Source organism: Fundulus heteroclitus, chromosome 23 (assembly GCF_011125445.2).
Source record: "Fundulus heteroclitus isolate FHET01 chromosome 23, MU-UCD_Fhet_4.1, whole genome shotgun sequence".
In the NCBI taxonomy this organism is placed as follows: Eukaryota; Metazoa; Chordata; class Actinopteri; order Cyprinodontiformes; family Fundulidae; genus Fundulus; species Fundulus heteroclitus.
Window position 1 is genome coordinate 3,619,690 of NC_046383.1, and position 22,407 is coordinate 3,642,096.

The following is a 22,407-nucleotide window of genomic DNA, read 5'->3' on the forward strand; positions in this document are numbered from 1 at the left end:
GGCCTGAGCACAGCACAGCATGCTGCTTTAAAACGCAAAAGAGCTTAATTTACAAATAGTATATCTTAGCGTACGTTCAACAATTAATTTAGAACCACAAGGAGCAGCTAGAATAAACTGTAGTTTCACTCACTAAAAAGACAGAAGCTAGTGTATCCAGATCAGAGTTTGAACACACACACATTTATACACTTTATACATATATAAATGATTGATTGGGGGATAAAAGATTAGAACATCGTTTTCATCTAATCTCGTGAGTATTATGAACACCTGTTTCAGTCTAGGCTAACTGCCTTCTCCTTCTTTCCCAGTATAACATAATTTTTCTTGCTTCTTTCTTAACGCTAAATTACCATGGGGACAGAGGGCTTTTTCACCTAAATGTAACTGGCATTTGCTGAAACAACATCCACTTGGTGTGACTGATGTTATCGTTGTCCTTGGGAAGAGCGTCTCTGTAGACGGCTCACGCATAGGAAACCCACGGCGAATAAGAACTTACGACAATTTATTTCAAAGGAAATAGTTTTCTTCGTCTCTGTGTAGTTTTTTGTGCTGTTATGAGAGGCGCGTGTGCAGCAGCCTACATGAGCCTTAGGTGTACAATTTGTAGATGAAGAATGCCCCTTCTGAGAGGATTCTAAGTTAATGCATGGTTGTATTGAATTTACCGCACATGATGATAAGATAGTCGCACTGGGGGGTAAATTGGGTTCAGGTTGCAATTGCCTGTCAATGGCAAAATGCCCATATTAGAGTGGTGTCACAAAAAACAACGGAGTGGAAGCAGTAATTGGAAGATTGTTCAAGCAAGCTGAATTTACGTAAATGTAACACAGAAATATGGTCGTACAGTACGTGTATATTGCTGTTCTTATAGTCAATATACATGTATATTCAAAATTATATATTTTTTCCTGATGAATTAGCAATTCTAAATATCCTAGCTGATCCCTTCATACTGGTGAAAAGGGAGCTCTGGGTGTGTTGGTATATAGGTAGAGCACAAGCAGAAAAGAAAGCAATGAGAACTGTCTTCCAGTGACCTGAAAGTAACCTGGAAGCTGAGACGCAACAAGACATTCAGGAGGAAACCAGACTTTCGCTCAGTCTTTCTGGACAGGATTTGGCAGTACTTTTTAGGCGGTTCCAAACCTTTTTTGGCTACAGACCGATTTGTCAGACAATATTTTCATATAGATGTGGCTGATAAATACAACAAAAAAATTATATGACCAGCATAATAACTGTGGAACTTTCTAAATATAATAATAATAATAATAATAATGCCACCCTATCAGTGCATTATTTGATGTAACCATGCGTCTTGACATATGTCAATAGTGAGTCATAGATGGATATAATGGAGGATCTGGGAAATTTTTAAACAAAACATTCATCAAAGTAAAACATTGTTTAGTCTCAAATAATAAATAAAATTAAAATAATATAAGTTGTTCTTTCGGTGTGGCCTGGTACCAAATGGCCTATACTGGTCCATGGCTCAAAGGTTAGGGACCACTGGACTTCAACCTTTCAATTGTAAATTCTTTAAAAAATCTGTAATACGATGTTCCAATTCAAGTTTCATATGCCCATATACTGTGGTTTTAATCTCTGTTCAGTGTAGATTTATCCAGGTCAGATTGGATCTGTGTAAGTATTTAAGGTTTTAAACTGGAGATAATTAAATGTCTTCCAGACCAAAAAATTGAAATAAATAAAATTGTGAAGTTTAGTTTAGCCCCACATAGAGCTGTGAAGCAAATGCCAACTTATCCATTTATACAGCTGATGTTTATTCATATATTTCAAATTTTAAGCAAAATATGATTGAATACAGTCCAGACTCACTAAAAACAGTTAAAATAGCTGCTTTGTTCAGTTCAGGAAACGTTAACTTTGTTAGCGGCTAACGGTTAGCCACTAAACGTTTCGCAGCAATGCTGCTAAAGAAACAGTTTAACGTGTCAGAGGCCTTTTCAGTGCTTAAGCAATTGAGTGTGCAGTATTTCAAATTTTAAACCACAGATAATTAAATGCAGCCCAAACCCACAAAAAAACTGTGAAATAGCTGTTTAATAAAGTGCTGTTTGCTAATTTTAGCAGCTTACAGTTTTGCGAAAAACAGGTAAAAAATACCTGGAAGAGGATTTTTTTTGTACTCCTCTGTGAAATAATACACTTTTAGAAAGAATTCAGGATGAAAAGGAAACAAACACAAAATTTAGAGGGGCTTGCGTCTGAATGTATTTCTGACATGTTGCAAAATCTGTGTTTTGAATCCCTGCTAGCAGAACCCTTTGAAAGGGAGAATTATATTGCTTTAACTTGTACAGAAGGAGACGCTGCATTCAATAATAAATACATAGAAGGCCACACGGCCTCTGGTAATTTTAAATAATTGTGTGCTAGAATTACATAGGGCATGTTCCCTATTTGGAAAATGCAAATGCACACCAACAGGTGTCTTTCTCTGTAGGCATTGCTTTAATGTAACAAGGTACATTTGAAAGTGACACAACCCAAACCCACGAGGCGTTTGTGATTTCAGTACTAATGTTGCTGCAGTCCCCGCAGCTTTGTTTTACCCCGCAGTCATAGTTACTCCTTGCTTTGAATTACAATGGGAAGCAGGTTGTGTCCAAGCTGCGACCTCAAAGAATTAAACACACAATGCAGTGTGGTTAGAAAAATGGCTGCTGCCTCAGTTCCTCAGACAAGCAGCAAAATCAATCAGGGCCACAAAAGGCAAGTAGACTGGAGACATCGGTGTAGCACAGCTTCTTGAATTTCACTCCTCTCCTCCCCTCCAACCCGCAGTATTTCTTTCTTTATCTTTATCCCTGTGCCTCTCTCTTTTCCACTCCATTTCTGATTAACCTTTATAGATGCACACCTGCATGCACACATACGCTCCTCAGTATGTTGTGTACACACACTCTCAGATGGATTTAAAATTCAGGTACTCTCCCCTTCTCTCTTTAATACACACTCGGCCCCCATCAACTTCTGCACATTACCTGCTCTTAATCTCCCTCCCTCTGTCTGGGATCATCCTGATCCCCCTGTTTTCCCATCTGCTGCTGATTGGGACCCAGCTTGGCAAGGTGTTCAACAAACAACCGCGATTCTCTTGGTTTCTGCGGATTATTAACACACCTAGCATGCCACGGCGTCATGAATAAGCAATGGAGATCCGGAGCCCCATTTTCTGTCTCTGTGTTTCCTTTCCTCTCTCTAAGTCTCTGTCTCTCACTCTCCCTCTCTTTTTGCACCGTCTCGTTCTGAACTGAATGCCAGGATTGTCTAGAAAATGAGCTGTCAGTAAAGGGCCTGCAACGAGATACATCAGGCTCATTGTGAGCTCTGGAAAATAATGAACTATTCCCATCTCTCTCTCTGATATGTTCAATACGCTATCCATGACAAGTGCAAAGAGATAAGCAGTCCCCTCTTGAGCTGATTAAATACACTGAGTACATTCAGAAGAGCTTTGACAGTGTGAGGGTTCAGCCGAAGTCATTATGGTATTATAACATTACTATATGTTTTCCGTCTCGACTGGAAATGAAGACCTTTTGTGTGCAGGTTGTGTCTGTGCTCAGTTAAAGACGCCATCCAGTGATGTATTTTTTTTCACCAGCAAATGTACACCGGCAATAAAAACAGAGCTGGTTAATGATGTCTGGATTCCCACAACAGGCTTTACACGAAATACAAAGTGTTAAAAAAAAAACAAGTGAAGAAAAATACAATTCTGCCTTGTTTGCATTTAGGTCTATGACATCACCAAAAGCTTAAGAATCGATGTGATCAACATGCATTAATAAACAGCAAGGCGAGGATTGACTTTTGAATCGTAACCAGCTTATGAAATGGTGCTTTATACTGTACAGTACAGTGGCGTTTAATGCTAAACATGTATCTGCTTATACCCACTGGGGATGTTTTTTTTATCTGCTTTGACAACCAAGGACTTAGTAGTAATTTTCTACTTCTATTCTAATTATAGTCTACTGTAAGAAAAGGTGGCTTTAGGTCTCAGCTAAATAATATGTTTCAGCAGGATGGTGGATTAGAATAATTTTGGTTTGATTGGGGCTCATAATATGTCTTAATTCACAAAAGTCAGCAGCAAATGTTGGCTAAGCCAAAATTAATAGGAATTCATTCCAATACAAAGTTTTCAAATAACAATATTTAATTTCAATTACATGTGACAGTCGAGCATTTACTATGGATCTATCTCTTTGCTTAATGAAATTACTTGGTTACAAAGGCAAATAAACTCACACCGTGGTTTAAAACCACAGGTACAGAATGGGTTGTTTATGAAAGAGAGGTTTGTAGGGACAAAATGGCAATGTGGGGGTGCAAAATCAAGGGTACAGCTAGGCAAGGGGTGAATGGACCTGAAATTTTCAGAAGCCTTTACTGCTATTGCATTCCGCCTGTTTTTTTATTTTCTCACAAACTGCCACCATGCGTTTGTTTGCTGCTTAATTATCCTGAAATCCACGCAGGGCTCTCCAACATAGAGTAAATGTTTTGCAGAAGCCTAACCGAACACAAGTGAACAGTTGTGAAGGATTAATTTGATTTAAAAATCTTTTAATAAAAACTACAAAAAAAAAAAACAAATACATTGACCTCAAAAAAGCTCAATTGCTTCATGCCTCAGATGATGTCACCAGAGGCAGAAGTCTGTTTTTATTATTAATTTATTATTGATTAAATGACGGTGAAATAAAAAAATTAATAGAAAAAACATCCATGGCAAATTGTTCTACAGTTAATCAACTGTATCTAAAGTGAGTTGCAGAAAACTCGTAGCTTTAAGAAAGAGCAGCTGTCGGCAAAGTTTACAAAAAGATGTCGGAGAACCAAAATATTTCACATTTGTTCTCACTTGTCTCCAATAATATCATGATACCAAGTATTCCTTCATATGATTTTTTTTAGAGAAATTGTCTGTCTGCTTTTGAAAGTATGGCAAATACTAACCTAGAGGATGTATGAAGGGGAGAGAAGGATAAAAAAACTTAAAGAGAAATGAAAGCAGCCTTTGAGCGAAGACATTTTTTTTTAAATTGCTCAGTGAGAAGGAAAAAGAGCAGAAAAATCACATCTTTCCCTCCAGTCATATGGGTCGTTTTTTTTTACAAGGTGCAAAATCAATATCAGTCTGCTCTGTTTTATTACATTAGGTGTAATTTCAATATGACACAGCCAGGCACCTTTCAGTGTAACAGAATTTCATTCACTGATAAGCACAATAAAAAAGATAAGCCCAGATGGACACGGCTTGGAATGACATTTTATTTCCTTCTCTTCTTATCCTCACGTCTCCGCAACTCGGAGGCAAAAATCTGCATGTCAGATTGTTCATTACAGACTCCACTACACCTGCTAGCAAGCACGGAGTATGTTTGCACTCTATCTCCCTTAATGCCCGTGTTGCACCAAGCTCTTTGTCACTGTCAGCCATTTTACCTCCACTGGTTCCCACATTAAATTAGGCAAATCCAAATCAAAATGGATGGTCCCAGCGAAGAGTTTACATGTTAATCTAATCATAAAGTATCACAATGCAACAGGTGTCTTCGCCCACCCCAATCATACAACAGTTCTGATGCCTAATTCAATCAAATATTGTTTGGGAATCAGTCACATCCTCTGGCAAATTCGCATTTACCTCATATGGAGAGGAATGAGGGGGAAAAAAATCTCCCCCCCCCCCTGCCTGTCAGGGATTTTGTTTCTTCTTCCCTTTTTATTTCCCTTCACTAAGACTGCTTAGTAGTATCTCAGCTCATCTCTCAATCTCTGTCTCCCTCGCACACAGACTCTCTCCACCTCCTCCAGTGTTGTCAGCACAGCCCCGCTCCTGTTGCCTTCCTGATTCTGACACCTGTCAGCATTTTTCGTTAGTAGATCAGAGAACTGCAAACTAAAAATGTTCCCGTGCCGAATTTAGGGCAAATTCGTGGCAGAAACATGTGAGGTGCCTTTACTCTTCCTCTAATTCAACAGGGGAAAAGGGAAGTGCTTGACTGGCACAAAGTTTGGAAGGCGTAGATAGGAGGTCTTTGCAGTCTGAAGGAAGGAGAGAGAGCGAGAGGAAGGAAGGAGGAGGAAAAAAAAGGTGGAAGTAAGGCAAGGAGGGGCTTAAATCAATTAGGAACAGTGAAACCCTGCGGATCTGCTGATGGAAAAAAGGAATATGAAGAAATGTGCAGCCCACAAAGGGGGCTTCCATTCCTGGGTTCCAGCTTCAGGCACACACCCACAGGGAGCTAACAGATAGATGAGAGATATTCTCCAGAGGTGGAGGCCAAGGAATATGTCAGAAATAAAAGAGCCCGATTCCCTTCTCTGGCTAATTGAGCAGTCCTGGATCCCCTTTGAGTCTCACAGCCCAGGCAGAACTGCATTTCCTTCACGAGCACTTAAACAATGACCTGGAAACAATACCTAAACCGATGCCACAAACCCTCTAAAACAAGCAAATCGGAATGCCACAAACGACACAACGCCCCCTCCTTCCCCCTCCTGTTGAGATAACTTGAGAGATTTAACAATACATGAATCTTAATCCTTGAAAACCATAGCTCATCCACATCCGGGAGGAATTACAATGTGAGCTACAACAATCAAAGAAAGTCGGGAAAAAATAGATTAAGCTCCCTTTGTCACCAGCCCCCTCAGTGCCAGTTCCCCTGACACTAATGGTTCCACAAAGCTGAAGTTAGCATGTCGCCTATTCCAACCAAATCCCTCCGAACTTCATAGACATGCCTTTAAAGGAAGAAGAATTCATTATATATAGCTCTTCTCCTCAGTTTATAGTTACTGGGAAATTGTTCCTTTTTATTCTATTGGCAGATTACATGTTAATGATATCGCTCCCTTTAAAGATTTTAAAAGATTTAACCCATTTTGTTCCACAGGTACTTCCCAAATCTAATCCATGGGGAAGTTTAAGGTCCGCTTCTTGAAAAGAGCACACACTCCTCTTTAGATTCTTGGCAGGGATTCAACAAGGAGTTATTCACTCAGATATATAAGTCGAAAATCTCCTCACAATCACTTCACTGAAAGTTACCTTGGTAAGCTGGTGGAGAAATAATGAAAAGATGAAACTCCATCGCTGAGAAGAAAAGCCTCAGGGACGCAACACCATTATCTGACTCTTCCCCCAGTTGTGCCACCAAGTGGAGCCCCGGGGGTTGAGGGCCACCTTTATAGATTTGGAGATAGGCCTACGCTTGGATGAGGAGGAGGAAAGGTCAAAGGTGACGTGTTCCAACAGTTAGGTAGCAAATATCAGCTACCATAGCCGCAAGACAGAGAACTTGCAATTGGTGATATTGTTGGTGAATGTTAATAAAAATTAATAAAAATTGTTTAAAATGTACCAACATTGTTATTTTGAAAAAAGTTGCCACATCTGCAGGATTGGCTGTGAAAATTCTTAGCTGTAGATTCTAAAGGACTTTATCACCAGAACACCTTAATTCCCTCCTAAAAAAAAATTCTGTTACAATAAATGAGAAGCATCGTCGAATATATTCAGGTGAGGAATTGTCATGAGGAACTGAACAGCCAATCAGAAGTGCTTATTTTGATGTAACAATGATGATGAGTTGCAGGAGAAGAAAATATCAAATCTCCCTAATTTAGACTTTGGTGAGACAAAACATCTGTATTAATAGCAGGATTACATATTTAAGGAAATTTAAGAGAGTCTATGCCATTTCAAATCATGGACATCATATTTTCACAAGGCAAAAGCATGTGCTAACACATTATAATTAACACTTTTTTTGGTATAAAGGAACATTAAAGCACAGGCTTAAAGACAATTTGTTATTAATCATACTTATATTTCAAGGTTCTGCTATGTTGACGAGCCCAATTAAAATTCCCGCAACTCTACCACAGCTTCTGGGTTTGGTGTGCCACTACAAGATTATTCGTGGTCCCCATCTGGCCACCCCTTAAAACATTTCCTGGAGACGCCCTTGTTTCCTGATCAGAAAAGAAAAAAACCCCCACTGTGATGTGGCTAGTTAATGCTGAATGCCGTCACACAATCGGATTCCCACATGAAAGTCAACAGAATAAAGGGAAGGCAGGGTCTTTGTCTAAAGGTAACGGTTTGTCTCCTGGGCAAACAAAGTCTTTAGATTGGCACTGGGAATGGTAAACATTTGCATGGTGAAAAGCCCTGGAGTTTAACCCTTCCTCCCTTTCCTGTTACAGCCTTCTTTTGTTCTTTGCACTTATCAAAACAAGAAAATAGAACAATGAAAATCAAACACAGACGTACAAAAAGTAGGTGCTGCTTTCCTTAGCTAGCGTGCTGCTGTAGTCCTCTGGCAATTGCAGTCTCTCAACCTGTTTTCTGCTTTAGCTTGCAGGAGAGGCACAGCACACTACACAGCAGATTTACTCCCTGAAGACATCTAAACAGCGGGGCGTTGAGCGAAGATTCCTATTTGTTTTCTAAAAATCGCAACGCAACAGAAAAGTGTCCATTTTTGTCAATTAAAACAGATGATCTCCAAGTAAAAACACATCATCACATAATGTGCAACCACCGCACCTCTCATTTTCTCTAAACCTCAAATGTTGTTTTTCCCACCTTCATGCATGAGTTTGTACGGAGGGGGAAAAAAAGCAGCGGGGAAAAGACAAAGCCACAGCGTTCTCCTGAGGAGCTGCGGAGAATTTCTGATCATGTAAAACTCTCATAAACCAGGAGAGACGGTTTTAACTGTGTATCATCTGCCCATCACTGTCAGCCGTCTTTGGCCTTTAACTGTGTAATTAGACCATTGAGATGGAAACAGGGGACGATTTCATTCACCATGTCATTACATTTCTGCATGTCATCTTTGGGCAAATCATTTAACAACTATGAACAGCCCCTCTGGTGTGACCAATGTGGAAGACTGACGTCCAAAACAATGGGGAAAAAAAAGATCCAAGACAGGCATTAAGGTTCCTGAGAGTCTTTACAGGGTTTCCACACATTTCTAACGTAGGAATTTCCACTCAGATTTCCATCATTTTCTGTTTGATTTAAGATGGATATTTCTGCAGTTGTCAGGGATTAAATAAAGAGCCAAAAATAAGAGAAATGTAGGGAGTAAGGAAGCAAGCATGGAAGGAAGAAGGGAGGGTGGAAGGAAGGAAGGAAGGAAGGAAGGAAGGAAGGAAGGAAGGAAGGGGAAGGATAAGGAGCAGGAAGAAGGAAGACGAAGGACGAAGCCGGCCAGTATCGGACTTCCCTTCCGTCCGTCACGTCCTTCCCGCCTTCCTGCCGTAATTCCTCCTTCCTGGCCTTCCTTCCTCTCCTTCCGTCCTGTTCTTCCTTCGGCCCTTCCTTCCGCCTGTCTTGCCTTCCCTTGTTTCCTCCTTGCTGTTTCCCTTCCGTTCGCCCGCTTGCCGTTCCGGCCCTTCTGTCTTTCCGGTCGGCCTGCTCCTTCCGCCCTCTTCTCTCCCTTCCTCCTTCTTCGCTTCCTCCGTCCTGCCTCCTCCTTCCTTCTTCCTGTCTTCCTCCCTTCGGCCAGGCCTCCAGTCCTCCTTCCGTCAGGAGGAAGGAAGGAAGGAAGGAAGGAAGGAAGGAAGGGAAAAATGGATGTGATGGATGGACAGACAGTCGGATAGGCAAAAAGAGAGATGGATAGATAGATTGATGTAGAGTTGGATTGACGATGAATGGATGGGTAAAAAGACAGATGGATGAACCAATAGATGGACAGATGAAAGATGTGATGGATGGATGAAAAAACTAATAAAACAGATGGCTGGATGAATGGATGCTTAGACAAACGGACAGATGAGTGTGCGGGTGGGTCAATACGACTTTGGAACAACAGGTCCAGGAATTAAGGAACCAATCTCTCCAGACCTATGAGCATAAATCTAATTCTATATTTTCCATAATTTTCCCCCAGTATGTGGGAACCACAGAGACACGCTGGAGGAAAAGTGACTCTGCAGCAAGTCGAGATGAAATGGGAAGAGAAGAAAAAGCCGAAAAGAGCAAACACATTGTAATTCCACACAGACACTCTGTTATCATCTATTTTGCTCTGGTCAAAAGAATGGACAGCACTGTGAAATAGCCTCTTGTTCTGTTTACCAGCAGTGTTGTGCTGCATTAGACATTCAGGAGACACAGTTCCATTTTGCTGAAACAGATACAATCATTGATGGTGTTAATGAAAAACGCACCGCCTCAGAGAGCTCTCCCTCTTGTAATATTCTTCATGTACATCATTTCTAATTGTCTCCAATAATGAGATCCCACTACCAGAAGACCTGTCAGTGTGCATTCTTTGGAGGCATGAGAATTTTTTCGCAGGTTGTGAAGTAATTACAGCTGGCAACCAATAGGCAGTCAATTCACTTTTCAACGCTTATTATGGCCCGACGCCGCCGGGCAAACACCCGAGACAAGTCGGTTCTAATGGTCACCATTCATGCTGACCCTCTACGCTACCATCTGCATTTCTCAGCCAAGTTGTTTAAAAAACAAAAACTAGACAAAAAAAAAAAAGAGCGCTGCCGGCCAGAAAGACAGATGCATTTGTATAGCTCCATTCTCGATGAACATAAAATGAAGGTTGTATGATGTTATTATTCCCCAGTCAAACAACATAAACAGCAAAACCGCTCCAAGTGAAGCATCTGGTTGAGTAAATACGCCAGGAGGAGCCTGCAGACATCTATTACTGCATTTCAAGCCCCACCCACACACTTAAACGGGTACTGGTAAAAATAGATAGCTAAATAATTCAAAAACATCACATCTTGCTCGTTCTTGATGCATATTTTTAAGCAGGGTTCCCTTTCCCCGTCGTTGGCTCATTAAAACCTCCTGCCTAATATGAACGGAAGAAGCGAGCGAATGAAGCGGCGAGTAACTACACAGCCTGTTGTGCGCCACTGTTAGTAAAAAGTTAACCAGAAATATCTTGACGTCGAAGAGGAACCTCGAACTTTGCATAAGATGAAGGAATTGGATCGGATGTAAGACGCAGGGGAACAAAGGGATGTCTCCAGATATTGCTCTTAGGAGAAAAGGATTTTTACTCCACCATGTTGTGGATTAAACTGCTAACTTTGCCATCACCACAGATTGTTTGACAATCCTCACAGGCGTTGTCTGCTGGCACCTGTTTATGCACCGAGGACGACCCCGTCACCTGACTCCTGCCCACGCAGTCGATGTCTCTTTTTAAACGGCCGATCAGAAATGAAACATCAACATTAATTCCCTGCTAAATGATCCCACTGAATAATGGATGAGGACACAAGCGAAGATATGTAGATTTCCACCTTCTGCCGACGTGAGCCTAATTGCTGCCATTCAAGCCCGTTTGAAGTTGCTCTAGCTTCAAGGAGCCGACTTGGCTACTATCAGTCAATAAAGTTACCTAAGCTGGTATCAAAGGGTGGCCTTATCTGTCAGAGATCCCTCACATTAGCTGGGAGAGCTTGGACATCAAAGACAAAAAAAAAAAAAAATGGTGATGTTATTCATGCACATCTGAAACCTGTAGTGGGCATAATGGATCTTAAAAGATGCTCCGGTTGAGTAAAAACAGACTCAAGCACACACAAATCCATGCCGGTCCTATCTTGAAAGTGGAAACAACATCCTCCAAAACCTCTTAATGCACACAGCCTGCACACACAATAACAAGCAAATAGTTCTTTACCTTGGTCTGGCAGCTGGCAAACATTAGGGGGGACGGTCATGTTCAGCATGTCATTGACAGCCGTGTCAACGTAGTGTCCTCTCTGGACGTCATGTTCGCTGTCGGTCTGGTCGCTCTCCTCGTGGCCGCTGTCCTTCAGACTGTTGCCCTCCAGGTCCTTGAACGTTGATGTGCTACATGGGGGCCAGGAGGGAGAAAACGGAAATGTTGATTAACTGTCACGTCACCTTTTCTTACATGGGGTTCTTTGTCCCTCGGTCCCTCACAGTTTCTGGCTAGCTGTCTATCTTTTAAATCTCCCTTTGTCCCCCACAAAACAACATGTGTTTTGGTTGGAGACGCACAGGGAAACTGGCTGCTGAGTGGGATGAGCCTATTTTTGGAAACTCCACAGTCCAATCTTTTTCAAATCAGCGAGCACACCATCCTCAAACAGGTTTGCTGACAACAACGCTCTTTTGTATGGAAGTTGTTACTGCAGGAATAAGACTTAATGTTGGCAGTTTTCAGGATCAGTCAGTTGTAGTGGAACCAAAGAAGTATAAGAAGCTATTTGAAACATTTTAAAGGTGTTTTCTAAGGAGGCAGGCTGTCTGTTTATCCATGCTCATTCAACAGAGACCAGGGCACCTGGCAATTTTGCTCCTTGGCATTTTATACTTTTTGAGTTTTGGTTGTTTTGTACCTGACTTTCAGGTCTTAAAGGGAATAATTTGCCGCAGGACATTAATGTACGTGCTCTCCAGAAGATTTCTCGAATTCATGAAGGAATAAATCGATCCAGAGCTGATTTTAGCAGAACACGGGAGGTTTTAACATATTCTGGGCTGTGCTAAACGACCTCTTAGGTGTAGAAAGAGATAAGAAGCTTTTTAAAAGGAACTTTCTACATGTCTAGACATAGCTGGAGGTCATTCTGGCTTGGAGAATGCAAGAGAGTAGATTATTTAGGGAACACAAACTTGCAGTTTGCAGTTAGCAATGGTAATTGTACTAATCGCTCATGGATGATGGTTATTTTGGTGTATCACCATTTCGTATCTTTATAATTTTGGTATATCTGCTGCAGGATATTTTGCAACGACCAGTTCGTACCCATCAGGGAAACATTTCTTGCATGTTTTAAAGTCATTTGGCATACTCTACTCAGACCTACTGTAAGGAAACCGTCCTTTTAATTAATACTATCATGTGAGATTTGAGCGATTCATCACTATTTATCTCTAAAATATTGTATTACCATTAAATTGAAACTAACGTACAATGATTTAAGTGCATGGTTACAAAGTAAAAGCAGGAAAAGATGAGGTGGCATGGCCAAAATATGAAATGGAGTCACAGAGTGGCAAACTGACCAGGAGCAATCACTAACATAGGACATTAAAAACTGTTTAAAATGCAGTTGGTTTGCAACAACTCACCTACTCTCCTACTGCTAAACACAATTAATGGTCAGAAATCAATACTGTGAACCCTTCTTAATAGTTCTTAAAGAAAGAAATATAAATCTCATCAAATCCGTATCAGCGGTTCAAAGCGTTACAGACACTGGAGGTGAGTAATTGCCCACACCTCTCTAATCGCTGTATTCCTAAACGTGGTGCATTTCCACAGATTCAAACCTGAATAACAGTAATTTATTTACGCGTAAGACGCCTTTAAATGCCACACCTTTGAAAAGAAAAGTCTCTGTCTGGCTTCTGTTTGCAGTAACCACAAGATATGAGGGAAGCGCAAATCTTTTGAGAGCTTTTTATGGATTAAGCGCACATTTCTGAACCTCACAAAGCAAGTATGCAGTGATTTAGACGGGGACATTGTGGATGGATGCGCTGACTTCAAGGACATCACAGCGAACAAACAGGAGGCACTCACTCACTACAATCAAACAAATGCCGCAGTAATCAGGCATTCCTGGAAGGAAGATGGATGAAGAAAGGCCCTGGAAGCACACAAACGGAGCATCTGTCTTGTTTGGGGCTCACAGTCAATAAAGATGGTGGGGTGTGGGGGCACAATCAACAGCTGCACAGTAACAGCGTGATTTCCCCTCGTTTGATTTCCTTCCCACTGGAACAAATCCCACTTTACAAACAACACTAAACTGGAATGAACTTGTTTCTTGCAGGAGAGAGAAAACAAGACATACTGGTTTGTTTGGGGGGGGGGGGGGAAACTGCGTAAACAGAAAGGTGCAGTTAAGTAAAAGGTGGAACAGGAGGAAGTGAAGGACAGTACAAGGTAGCTGCATTCCTCGACCCAAGCTGCACATTTTCCAAGCTGGGAGAGAGGAGCGCAGCGGAGGTAATGCCGGCTTTCTGATGTTATCACTGTAATTGCACCTGTCCCAGACCATAGGCTCCCCGGTTCCTGAGGGGATTTCTTTGTAGTATCCTGCAGAGGCCCACACTTGAATGCTCTTTGTTTATATTAATGCAAGGAATTTTTTTTAGAAGGGGGGGTGAAGGGGGGGGAATTACCTTAATGGGTCTTCAAAAAGGCAGCACAGCCTCAAACAAAAGAAAGGCTTGATTGTTTTACTGCAGGTAAAACCGAGAGCCGCAGTAAGAATAGTTTGAAATCCTCCTGTGGCTGGAGGGAATTTCAATATGACCCCCATCAAAAACCGTGACGCTGAATTCCTGCAACCCTATCAAGTATCCTGCATCAAGTGAGCTGAACAACAATACACAAAGAAAACATTTATTCTTTGATTCCTCACACAAAGAAGCCTCAAGTGTATACTATTCATGAAACTGTTGCCTTGAACAGCTCGGGAGAAAACTTTTAAACAGTGTTGAGGTGCTGTTTTATTCCGGCTTTTCTCAGAGTACAACCACTCTGGCCAGGCAAAGGTGGGAAAATAGTAGAATTTGGCAAGTTGTGGATTTAACCTAAGTTTCTTTTTGACTAAGTGTCAGTGTAACGTTACACTGATGTCAACCGTGCAAAAGCAGTATGCAGGTTTCCAACACAGGCTCTATTTTTGGTAATTGGATAGGTACGGATAAAGAAAGAAATTTGAAAAATAACTTTTATAACTAATTTAATTTCTAGGTTTGGTTACCTGTGCAATCTTTTCAACGGTCAGGTATAAAGGCGGACGGCACGAAGGCAGGGAATGAAGGACGGGAAGAAGAAGGACGCCTTCCGGACGGAACGAAGTAGGAAGTGGAGTAAGGCAAGGAACGTGACTGTACAGGCATAAGTCATTCAGTCCGTAAGGTACTCCTCCTTCCTTCTTACTTCTTCCTTTCCTTCTTCATTCTTCATTCCTTCATTTGCTCATTCCTTCCTCCTGTCCCTCCTTCATTTCTTCCTTGTTGCATCCCTTCATCTCTTTTTGTGTCCTTCCGTTCTTCCTACTTTCCTTTCCGTCTTTTATTTAAAATGCCCCATCTTCTCTTTTCTTTGATTCTAGCCTTCCTTCTTGTTTTCCTTCCTTCCTTTCTTTCCTATACTGTATCCTCTTTGTTCCCTTTCTTGCACCCTTCCTTCCTTGTGCCTTTCCTACCTGCCTTATGATATTTTCAGAATATTTGTAGCCTGCCCACAGTGGAAATATCAACCAGAAATTCATAGTGAATTTACTAACTCAGTAACACAAAGGACTGAGATACTCAGCAAGGTTAAGTCTGGATTTCAAAATTGTTCAGCTTGTCATTAATGGCACATCTTATTTTCTCAAGGTGGAGTGAGTTTGTAAGCTCTGTGAGCCACATCTTTAACACTGGTGCTTCTACTACTCTCTTACCTTGGGGATATCTAATTTATTATAGTAAGAGAGGGGGACCTGGGTGGATTTGGGATAGTTTGTTCGAGTGTTTTGTTTCAAAAGTGCTTTTTTTGACTACTTGCAGGTTGCTGGGTTGAACCCCTGCTCCGATAGTCCAAGTCATTGTGTCTTTGAACAAGACACTTCACTGTTTTCCCTGCTGGCAGTGAACAGAGGGCCCGGTGGCGCTGACGTATGGCAGCCTCGCTTCTGTCAGTCTGACCCGGGGCAGCTGTGGCTACGATGTAACTTTTCACCGTCTGCGTGTGAATGTGTGCATGAAAGACTGACGGCTTTGATAAAGCAGCAAGTACAGGCCATTTACCATGTTTAAATTAGGGGGCCTGAAATAAAAATAATTAAGCATAAACTCTGTTTTAGATGTGTGCACAATAATGCTAACTATGCTTTGCATAAAAGATAAAATATATTAGAAACAGAAAACTCGGGATTTTTTACATGAAGAATAAAGGAACTCTGAATAAAAGACAGCCTGTGTGGGTCGCTGCTGATCCCTGCCTTCTTGATGTGACCCTCTTAGTCGAGGCTCAGCCAAGGTCACCTGTGAGAGACCTGAGGGCGGTGCAGCATGCTGCTTAAACACTAATCATTAAAATTTACGACGCGGAAAGAAAAAGTCTTGAATTAAAACATAAAAAATAAAGATGATTATGATTATTATTATCAAATTGGAGAACAAGTCTTACTTTGACTTTTTTTTCCACACACAAATAGTGGAAGCTGCAAAGAGAACTTGTTCAGAACTGAATTATCTCAAAGGCATAACAACACAAAGAGGGCTGACGTTAGCCGGTACAGAACGTCAGCAGATTGAGATGTGAGTTTACGGAAGGCTTTTTCCAACCAGATGTGCCAAATCATATAGTCCTTTAGAAATAAAGTATAAAGCTATGAATCTTTTAGGGGAAAAACATTATGGTGAAACATAGGGAGACGGTCCAGAAACTCCACAGGGGGCAAAATAGTGGTTGCTGCATAAGTTAGAGCAACAAAAAAAAAAAAAAAGATTATGCTAGTCATGTAATACTAATGAAATGTAGTGTGAAGTTCATTTATAAAGAGTGCACATCACATCAAAAACTGTAATAGATTCAATATATTTAGGTTATTCTTACCCATTGGGTTACCCTGTTGAAACTTTACACTGTAATCTGACTAACTGATTTTTGGAAATAAAGATATGTTAAATTATTTAAAGATTAGAAAAAGAGTTTTGTATGGTCCTAAGATTAGCTACCTCACTGGAGGCAGCACAGGAGTTCCTACACATTCATGTTAAAAAACATTTGTCCAGACTGACTTCCCTGAGTTCTAAGATCTTGACAGTTATTTTAGAATATAAAGCAAAAAGGTTTACTATAAATTTCTGGAAGATAAGGGTACAGCAGGCAGAGTTTGCATAATGTGGTCCCAAAGAATGAGGGGTAAATGAAAGATATAATGAAGGGAAGAATAGAGGAAGGACTCAAGGATGGAAGGACAGAAGAGTGGGCAGAACAGATACACAAAGAAACAAAGGACACAAGGTTAAGGACAGATGGAAGGGTGGTGGGACAAAAAATGGAAGGAATAAAGTAAGGAAAGGGGAAGGACACAAGAAAAGAAGGAAAGACAAAAGAAAGGGAGGTTCAGAGACAACAAAGGAAGGAAAAAGGACACAAGGAAATAAGAAAAGACACATGTTTATGTTTATGCATCTAGTAGATGCTGTTTTTTAAAGCAACTAACAAATGAGAATGTAACATTGCAGTTAATATCAAAGCTAACAATAATAAGGACGACTGCTAGTCAGGCTGTGAGAGGTGACTGAACCCAGAGCCCTGCAGAAATACACTGCACGGATAGAGAGTGCAGAAAACAACATTTCAAATATATGTTATTTTTTAAACTCCCTTGTTTTTCCTTGCCCATACTTAATCCAACCTGGAAGAGACTGAAATCAAGTTCTCTACTTTTCCTGGCTGTATAGAAACCCTGACAGAGGCATCTTCATACAAGGTTGCTGTGCTTTTTAAATCTTTCTGGGTATCTTTAAGTTTTACGTGAGAAGTTTTCATGTTACAGATTTTATTTTTTGTTGCAGTTTTTTTCCTTTTTTTATATTTTGTTTAAAAATGCTCTTTCTTAAGACATAACAAGTAATTAAGTAAATCAACTATAAGTTAAAATTTATTACAGAGAAGTCATTCCTCTTTAGTGCCACAAATCATTTACTTAGAATTTATTTTACTTGACTTTACTTGACTTTATGTAGAAAAAAGATTTGGACTTTTGACTATAAGGCCTGAAAACGCCTGCATTAAGCTATAACATAATGTAAAATAACCCAATTGTGCTGCTAATAAACTACATTAAAGTAGAATGAGTTTATTCTTAAAGATAAAAAATAATCTGTTTCATGCAGAACATGCTTTTTACAGATTAGTTTTTACACTGTTCTACTAAATGCAAGACAAGAGAGTAATATTATTTATCCAAAAATCTTATCCTCCCCTTTTCAATTACACTGCGTAAAAAAAACATGCAGGTACACATGCAAGCTGCACCAACTGTGGCTGGTGCTCTCATTAAGATAAAACAATTACAGATAACAATGGTAATGAGGTGCTGGTAACAATTCCTAATCAAGACATACCTTTTAATGAGGTGGGCTCTGCTGTTCACATAACTGGAATCAATGGAATAATTCTCCGTCTGCAAGAGAGCGATGAAGAGGGAGGGAAGGAGGGAGGGGGGTCGTGGTGGAGGGATGATGGGGGCAACAGAGAGAGGTACTTTTAATAATGGAAGCAACCAAAATAATGTTAGCAGTAATTGGCTTTCAGTAGAAATGTTATTTTACACAAAGGCCCTGGTGAGCAGCCTCGGCTTTCAAAGGGCTGATTCCTATTCTCTTTCAAAGCACACACACAGAGAGGCTGACTGGGAGCTGAGAGCAGCGGAGGAGAGTGCCGCAGCGAGCGCAGCCTCTCTTCTCCTCTTTGCCCTCCCCGCTCTCGATCCCATGCTCCCTCCCCACCCTGCCGGTCAGCCCACTGTCTTTAAAATGGAGTCATTAGGGAGGACAGACTATCATGCAGATAGAAGACGAAAAAGAAAGGTTTGCCCTTTTTTCCCCTTTCTCTCGCTCTGAACTCCTCGCTTTTCCCATGTTTGAGAAGATATTAATGTTGAAGTATTAAATAAATAAATAACTATAAGAGCAGTGGATGAAATTAAGAGTGTACCAGGGGAATCTTAAGTCTGCAATTGCAGATGAAAAGGCGCTCAGAATATGCATGCAATAGATCGTTGACCCATATTAAAGAACACAGTTCAAAGGGATCCTTTGGTAATTTTTTTTTTCAACATTTATTTAGTTAGTAGGTTCTATGACAAGAGGGTTGAAAGTACTTTGTGCAGGTAGCCCCTCCACATCTGCCAAACATCTACTGACACTAGGTGAGACGTCAAAGAGCAGTGGCATATCAAAGACGTCTCCGAGGAATTTCCCCTTTCTGCATCAGGCCAAGATATGACTCTTCAGACAAAGTTGGACACGAAGCAGGTGTTTCTGCAGAAAGAAAACAGTCTTCACTTAAAATTCCACAGTGGAGATACTGTATCCTGATAAAGCCTGTGAGTCAATGGCTGATTTCCGAAGAACTATAGCGTACCAGCATCAAAGCCTTGCTCAAAGAAAAAAAACAAAAAAAACTCCCTCCTAATGTTAAGAGAGGTTAATGCTGGCGCTGGAGCACAGTTGCTGATTATCAAGTAGACCATCTATTTGACGCAAGCCTGCTGTTGAGGCAGCAGTGGGCCTGTGCCGCCGTCATACGCTGAGACAAAACACGTTTGGACTGAAACAGAGTATGACTGCGCAAACACTGGCCTTGTTAGATCGTAACTGGTCTCAGCACTTTGAGACCTACTGGGTTCTGGCTCGGAAGAACACCAAAACAGAGAAAAAAACAATACGAAAGCAGAAAGAATGCGTGAACTTAAATTTTTACCAATTCATACCAGATCCAAGCCTTCAGTTGCCATTTTAACTCTAGGAATGCTAAGTGCTAGGCTTTTTTTTTCCAATTCTGCTTGCATATTAGCATTTTTCCTGGTGAGGTGGCTAACATAGATAACTGGAACTCCACATTTGTTGTTGGTTTAGGAGCAAGCTAGGATTAGCACTGAAGCTAGCTGCTGCAACAAGTTGGAAACGTATCATTTTAACAGATCCAACACTTCATAAACAAGGCAACGGCTTATACTTTTACACAGTCCTTGTATTTACCCTGTGATAACAACCAGACAGACAATGACTAGAAATAACTACATGTTCGTCGGTGTTAATAAAGATTAGCCTGAATCATAAAGGTTGTTTTGGCAGTGAGTCATACATTGCTAATGTTTCATCAAGTTAATAAGCCTCTTCAGTATGTCTAATCACAAAATGACACACACATTTTGAGAAGGTTGGACCCCCTTATGCCTTGAGATTTGCCTAGATGGCCCACATTCAATAAGGTGTTACATTACGCAGAGTTTTTGGCTCATATCCACAGAGTTTCTGCAGATTGCTCAGCTGCACATCCTGGATGTAAATCTCCTGATCCAACACCCCCCCCCCCCCCCCCATTGGGTTTGTTCTGTTGAGATCTGGTGTCAATGCCATTGGAGAATGGTGAAATCAGTCAATGAAATAGCTTGAGATAATGTGACCTATGTAACATGGTGCATTGTCCTAAGTATCTATCAGAAAATAGATAACTGTGGTCACAAAGTAATAGAGATGGTCAGAAACAACACTCAGGTAGGCTGAGTGGTACCAACTGGTACCATGGGGGCTAAAGTATACCAGAAAACTATCCACCATACTATTACACCAGCACTAGCAGCCTGAACTGTTGATACAAGTCAGGATGGATTCCTTCTTTCATATTGTTCACAATACATTCTGTCCCTACCAACTAAATGTTGCAGAGCAATTGGACCAGGCAAAGTTTTACTATCTGTGAGCCTAAGGGAAATGCAGCTTCAGTTTTCAGCCCTTAACTGATAGGACTGGTACCCGGTGAGGTCTTCTGCTGCTTCAGCCCTTTATATCAAACAGTCTGCCCATTCTCCTCTAACAAAGCGTTTTGCCCACACAGTTGCTGCTTACAGGATGTTTTCTCTTTTTCAAACAATTCCCTGTGAACCCAAGAGATGATTTTGAGAGAAAATTCCTTTAGATCAGCAGTTTCTGAAATACTCAGACCACCCCGTACTGCATCAACAACTATGCCACATTTAAAGAGGTTCAATTTCCTTTTTCCTCATTCAGATGCGTTCGGTGGAACATCAGCAACTCCGCTTGATCACATCTAAGCCTAAATGGGAGTTGCTACGATGTCATTGGTTGATTTAGTAGGGGCCTTCTTGAAAGAAATTGCAGCTCGTAGGTGTATCTGTTTTTTAAAATCTTCCAATCTACTATAAATCATAAGAGAAGCTAACAGATGGGCTCAGTTTGTTTATTTAGTCACAATGCATCATGTCGAAGGTTCCTTCTTCTTTTTGCCATTTACTCCCTAATTAAACAGTAAGCCATTACTATAGAAGATAATTCATGAAACGGAATATAATTAACATCAAATAATCTAGGCCACACAGTGTTTGTTCTTTTGTATTACCCCTGACTCCTCCTGTTCCCATTCGGCTTGACTCCATTAAATATCAAAGTTAACAGTAGTGGCAGCATAATGCAAGTCAAATTCTTCTTTAATTAATTTATAAACAAGAGCAAATCTTTCAAATGCACCTGTATGGGTTGGTTTATTAAAAACGTGTCCCACGGCAGAACCATAATTGCAACACATTCTCTCACGGGTATCACAGTATATACAGAGTAAAATTACTATAATATAGAAATTATGCACTGCACAGTGTATGCATAATGTTTTGTGTTGCACTTGTCCTTGATCCCAGCACGCAAAAATTAAAGTGCCTCATCTGCCACAGTGGCTGCACATCCACTGAGAGAGTAATGAAAATGCAAGGCATGAGTAACAAGAGGGAAACTTCATTTAAAAGGCCAGATAGAAAAGTTCTTGTGAATGTCACTCAGGCGGCAGCCTGTAATTAGTCTGGTTGGCATGTTTTAGGTAAAAAGGGCCCAAAGAGGACAGCAGCATTCCCCCCACTCTCAAAACCAGTCCCTGTCCTGGAATGGGACTCTGTTTCACTCACACGGTGTTTAAAGTGGAGGCTGCCTCTGTGGGAGCACAATGAAGGGTTCCTACACATTATTCACCTCCAGACCCTAAACTGTTCCTGACTGAAATTAGCAGAGTGCATTTCTAATCAATTACTTAGGTAGAACAGTTCAGTAAGGAAGGAAGGAACATGGAGAGATTGAAGATAAGGAGAAAAGAAGGGGTAAAATGAAAGACTAAGAAGGAGGCAAGAAAAGATAGAATGCCTATACAAATGAATGATCGAAAGAAAGACGAGAAGAAAGGAAGAAAGAAGGAAGGAAAGGGAAGGAGGATTGTAGAAAAGAAGGGAAAAGTAAAAAGTAAAACAAACAGAAGAGAAGAACAGTAAGAAGGATATAAGACAGTGAGCATTGAAGGGATGAATGAAAAGAGACTTAATAGGAAGAAAACATGGGAGGATGGGGGCGGACAGGAAAAAAGAACTGTAAAAGAAAAAAAGGAAGAAAACAAGAAACAGCATATGAAGGGACAAAAGAATAGAAGGATGGAAAAACTAGGAAGGAAGGAAGGAATGACATAGGGAAAGAAGAATAGACAAAAGGATGAAGAAAGAAGGAAGGAGCAAACAAAAGAAAGATGTGGAGAGAAGACATAAAGCAAGGAAAGAAAGAAAGAACAAAAGAAAGACAAA

At 40.7% G+C, this 22,407-nt stretch overlaps 1 protein-coding gene across 7 annotated transcripts in view; it reads right to left on the reverse strand.

The window, feature by feature from the left end:
- Nucleotides 1-22,407, reverse strand: part of pcdh19 (protocadherin 19) — an 84,050-nt gene that overhangs the window by 22,837 nt on the left and 38,806 nt on the right. For 4 of the 7 annotated variants that reach the window (XM_012861797.3, XM_012861796.3, XM_012861793.3 and 1 more), the window contains exons 3-4: nt 18,173-18,231; nt 11,742-11,914 (exon numbers count right to left, since the gene is read on the reverse strand). In XM_012861797.3, coding sequence (XP_012717251.1) covers nt 11,742-11,914; nt 18,173-18,231 — 232 coding nt within the window. Of the gene's footprint in view, nt 1-11,741; nt 11,927-18,172; nt 18,232-22,407 lie in introns of all 7 variants that reach the window. The other 3 variants (XM_012861795.3, XM_036127340.1, XM_012861792.3) reach the window with 1 other exon arrangement.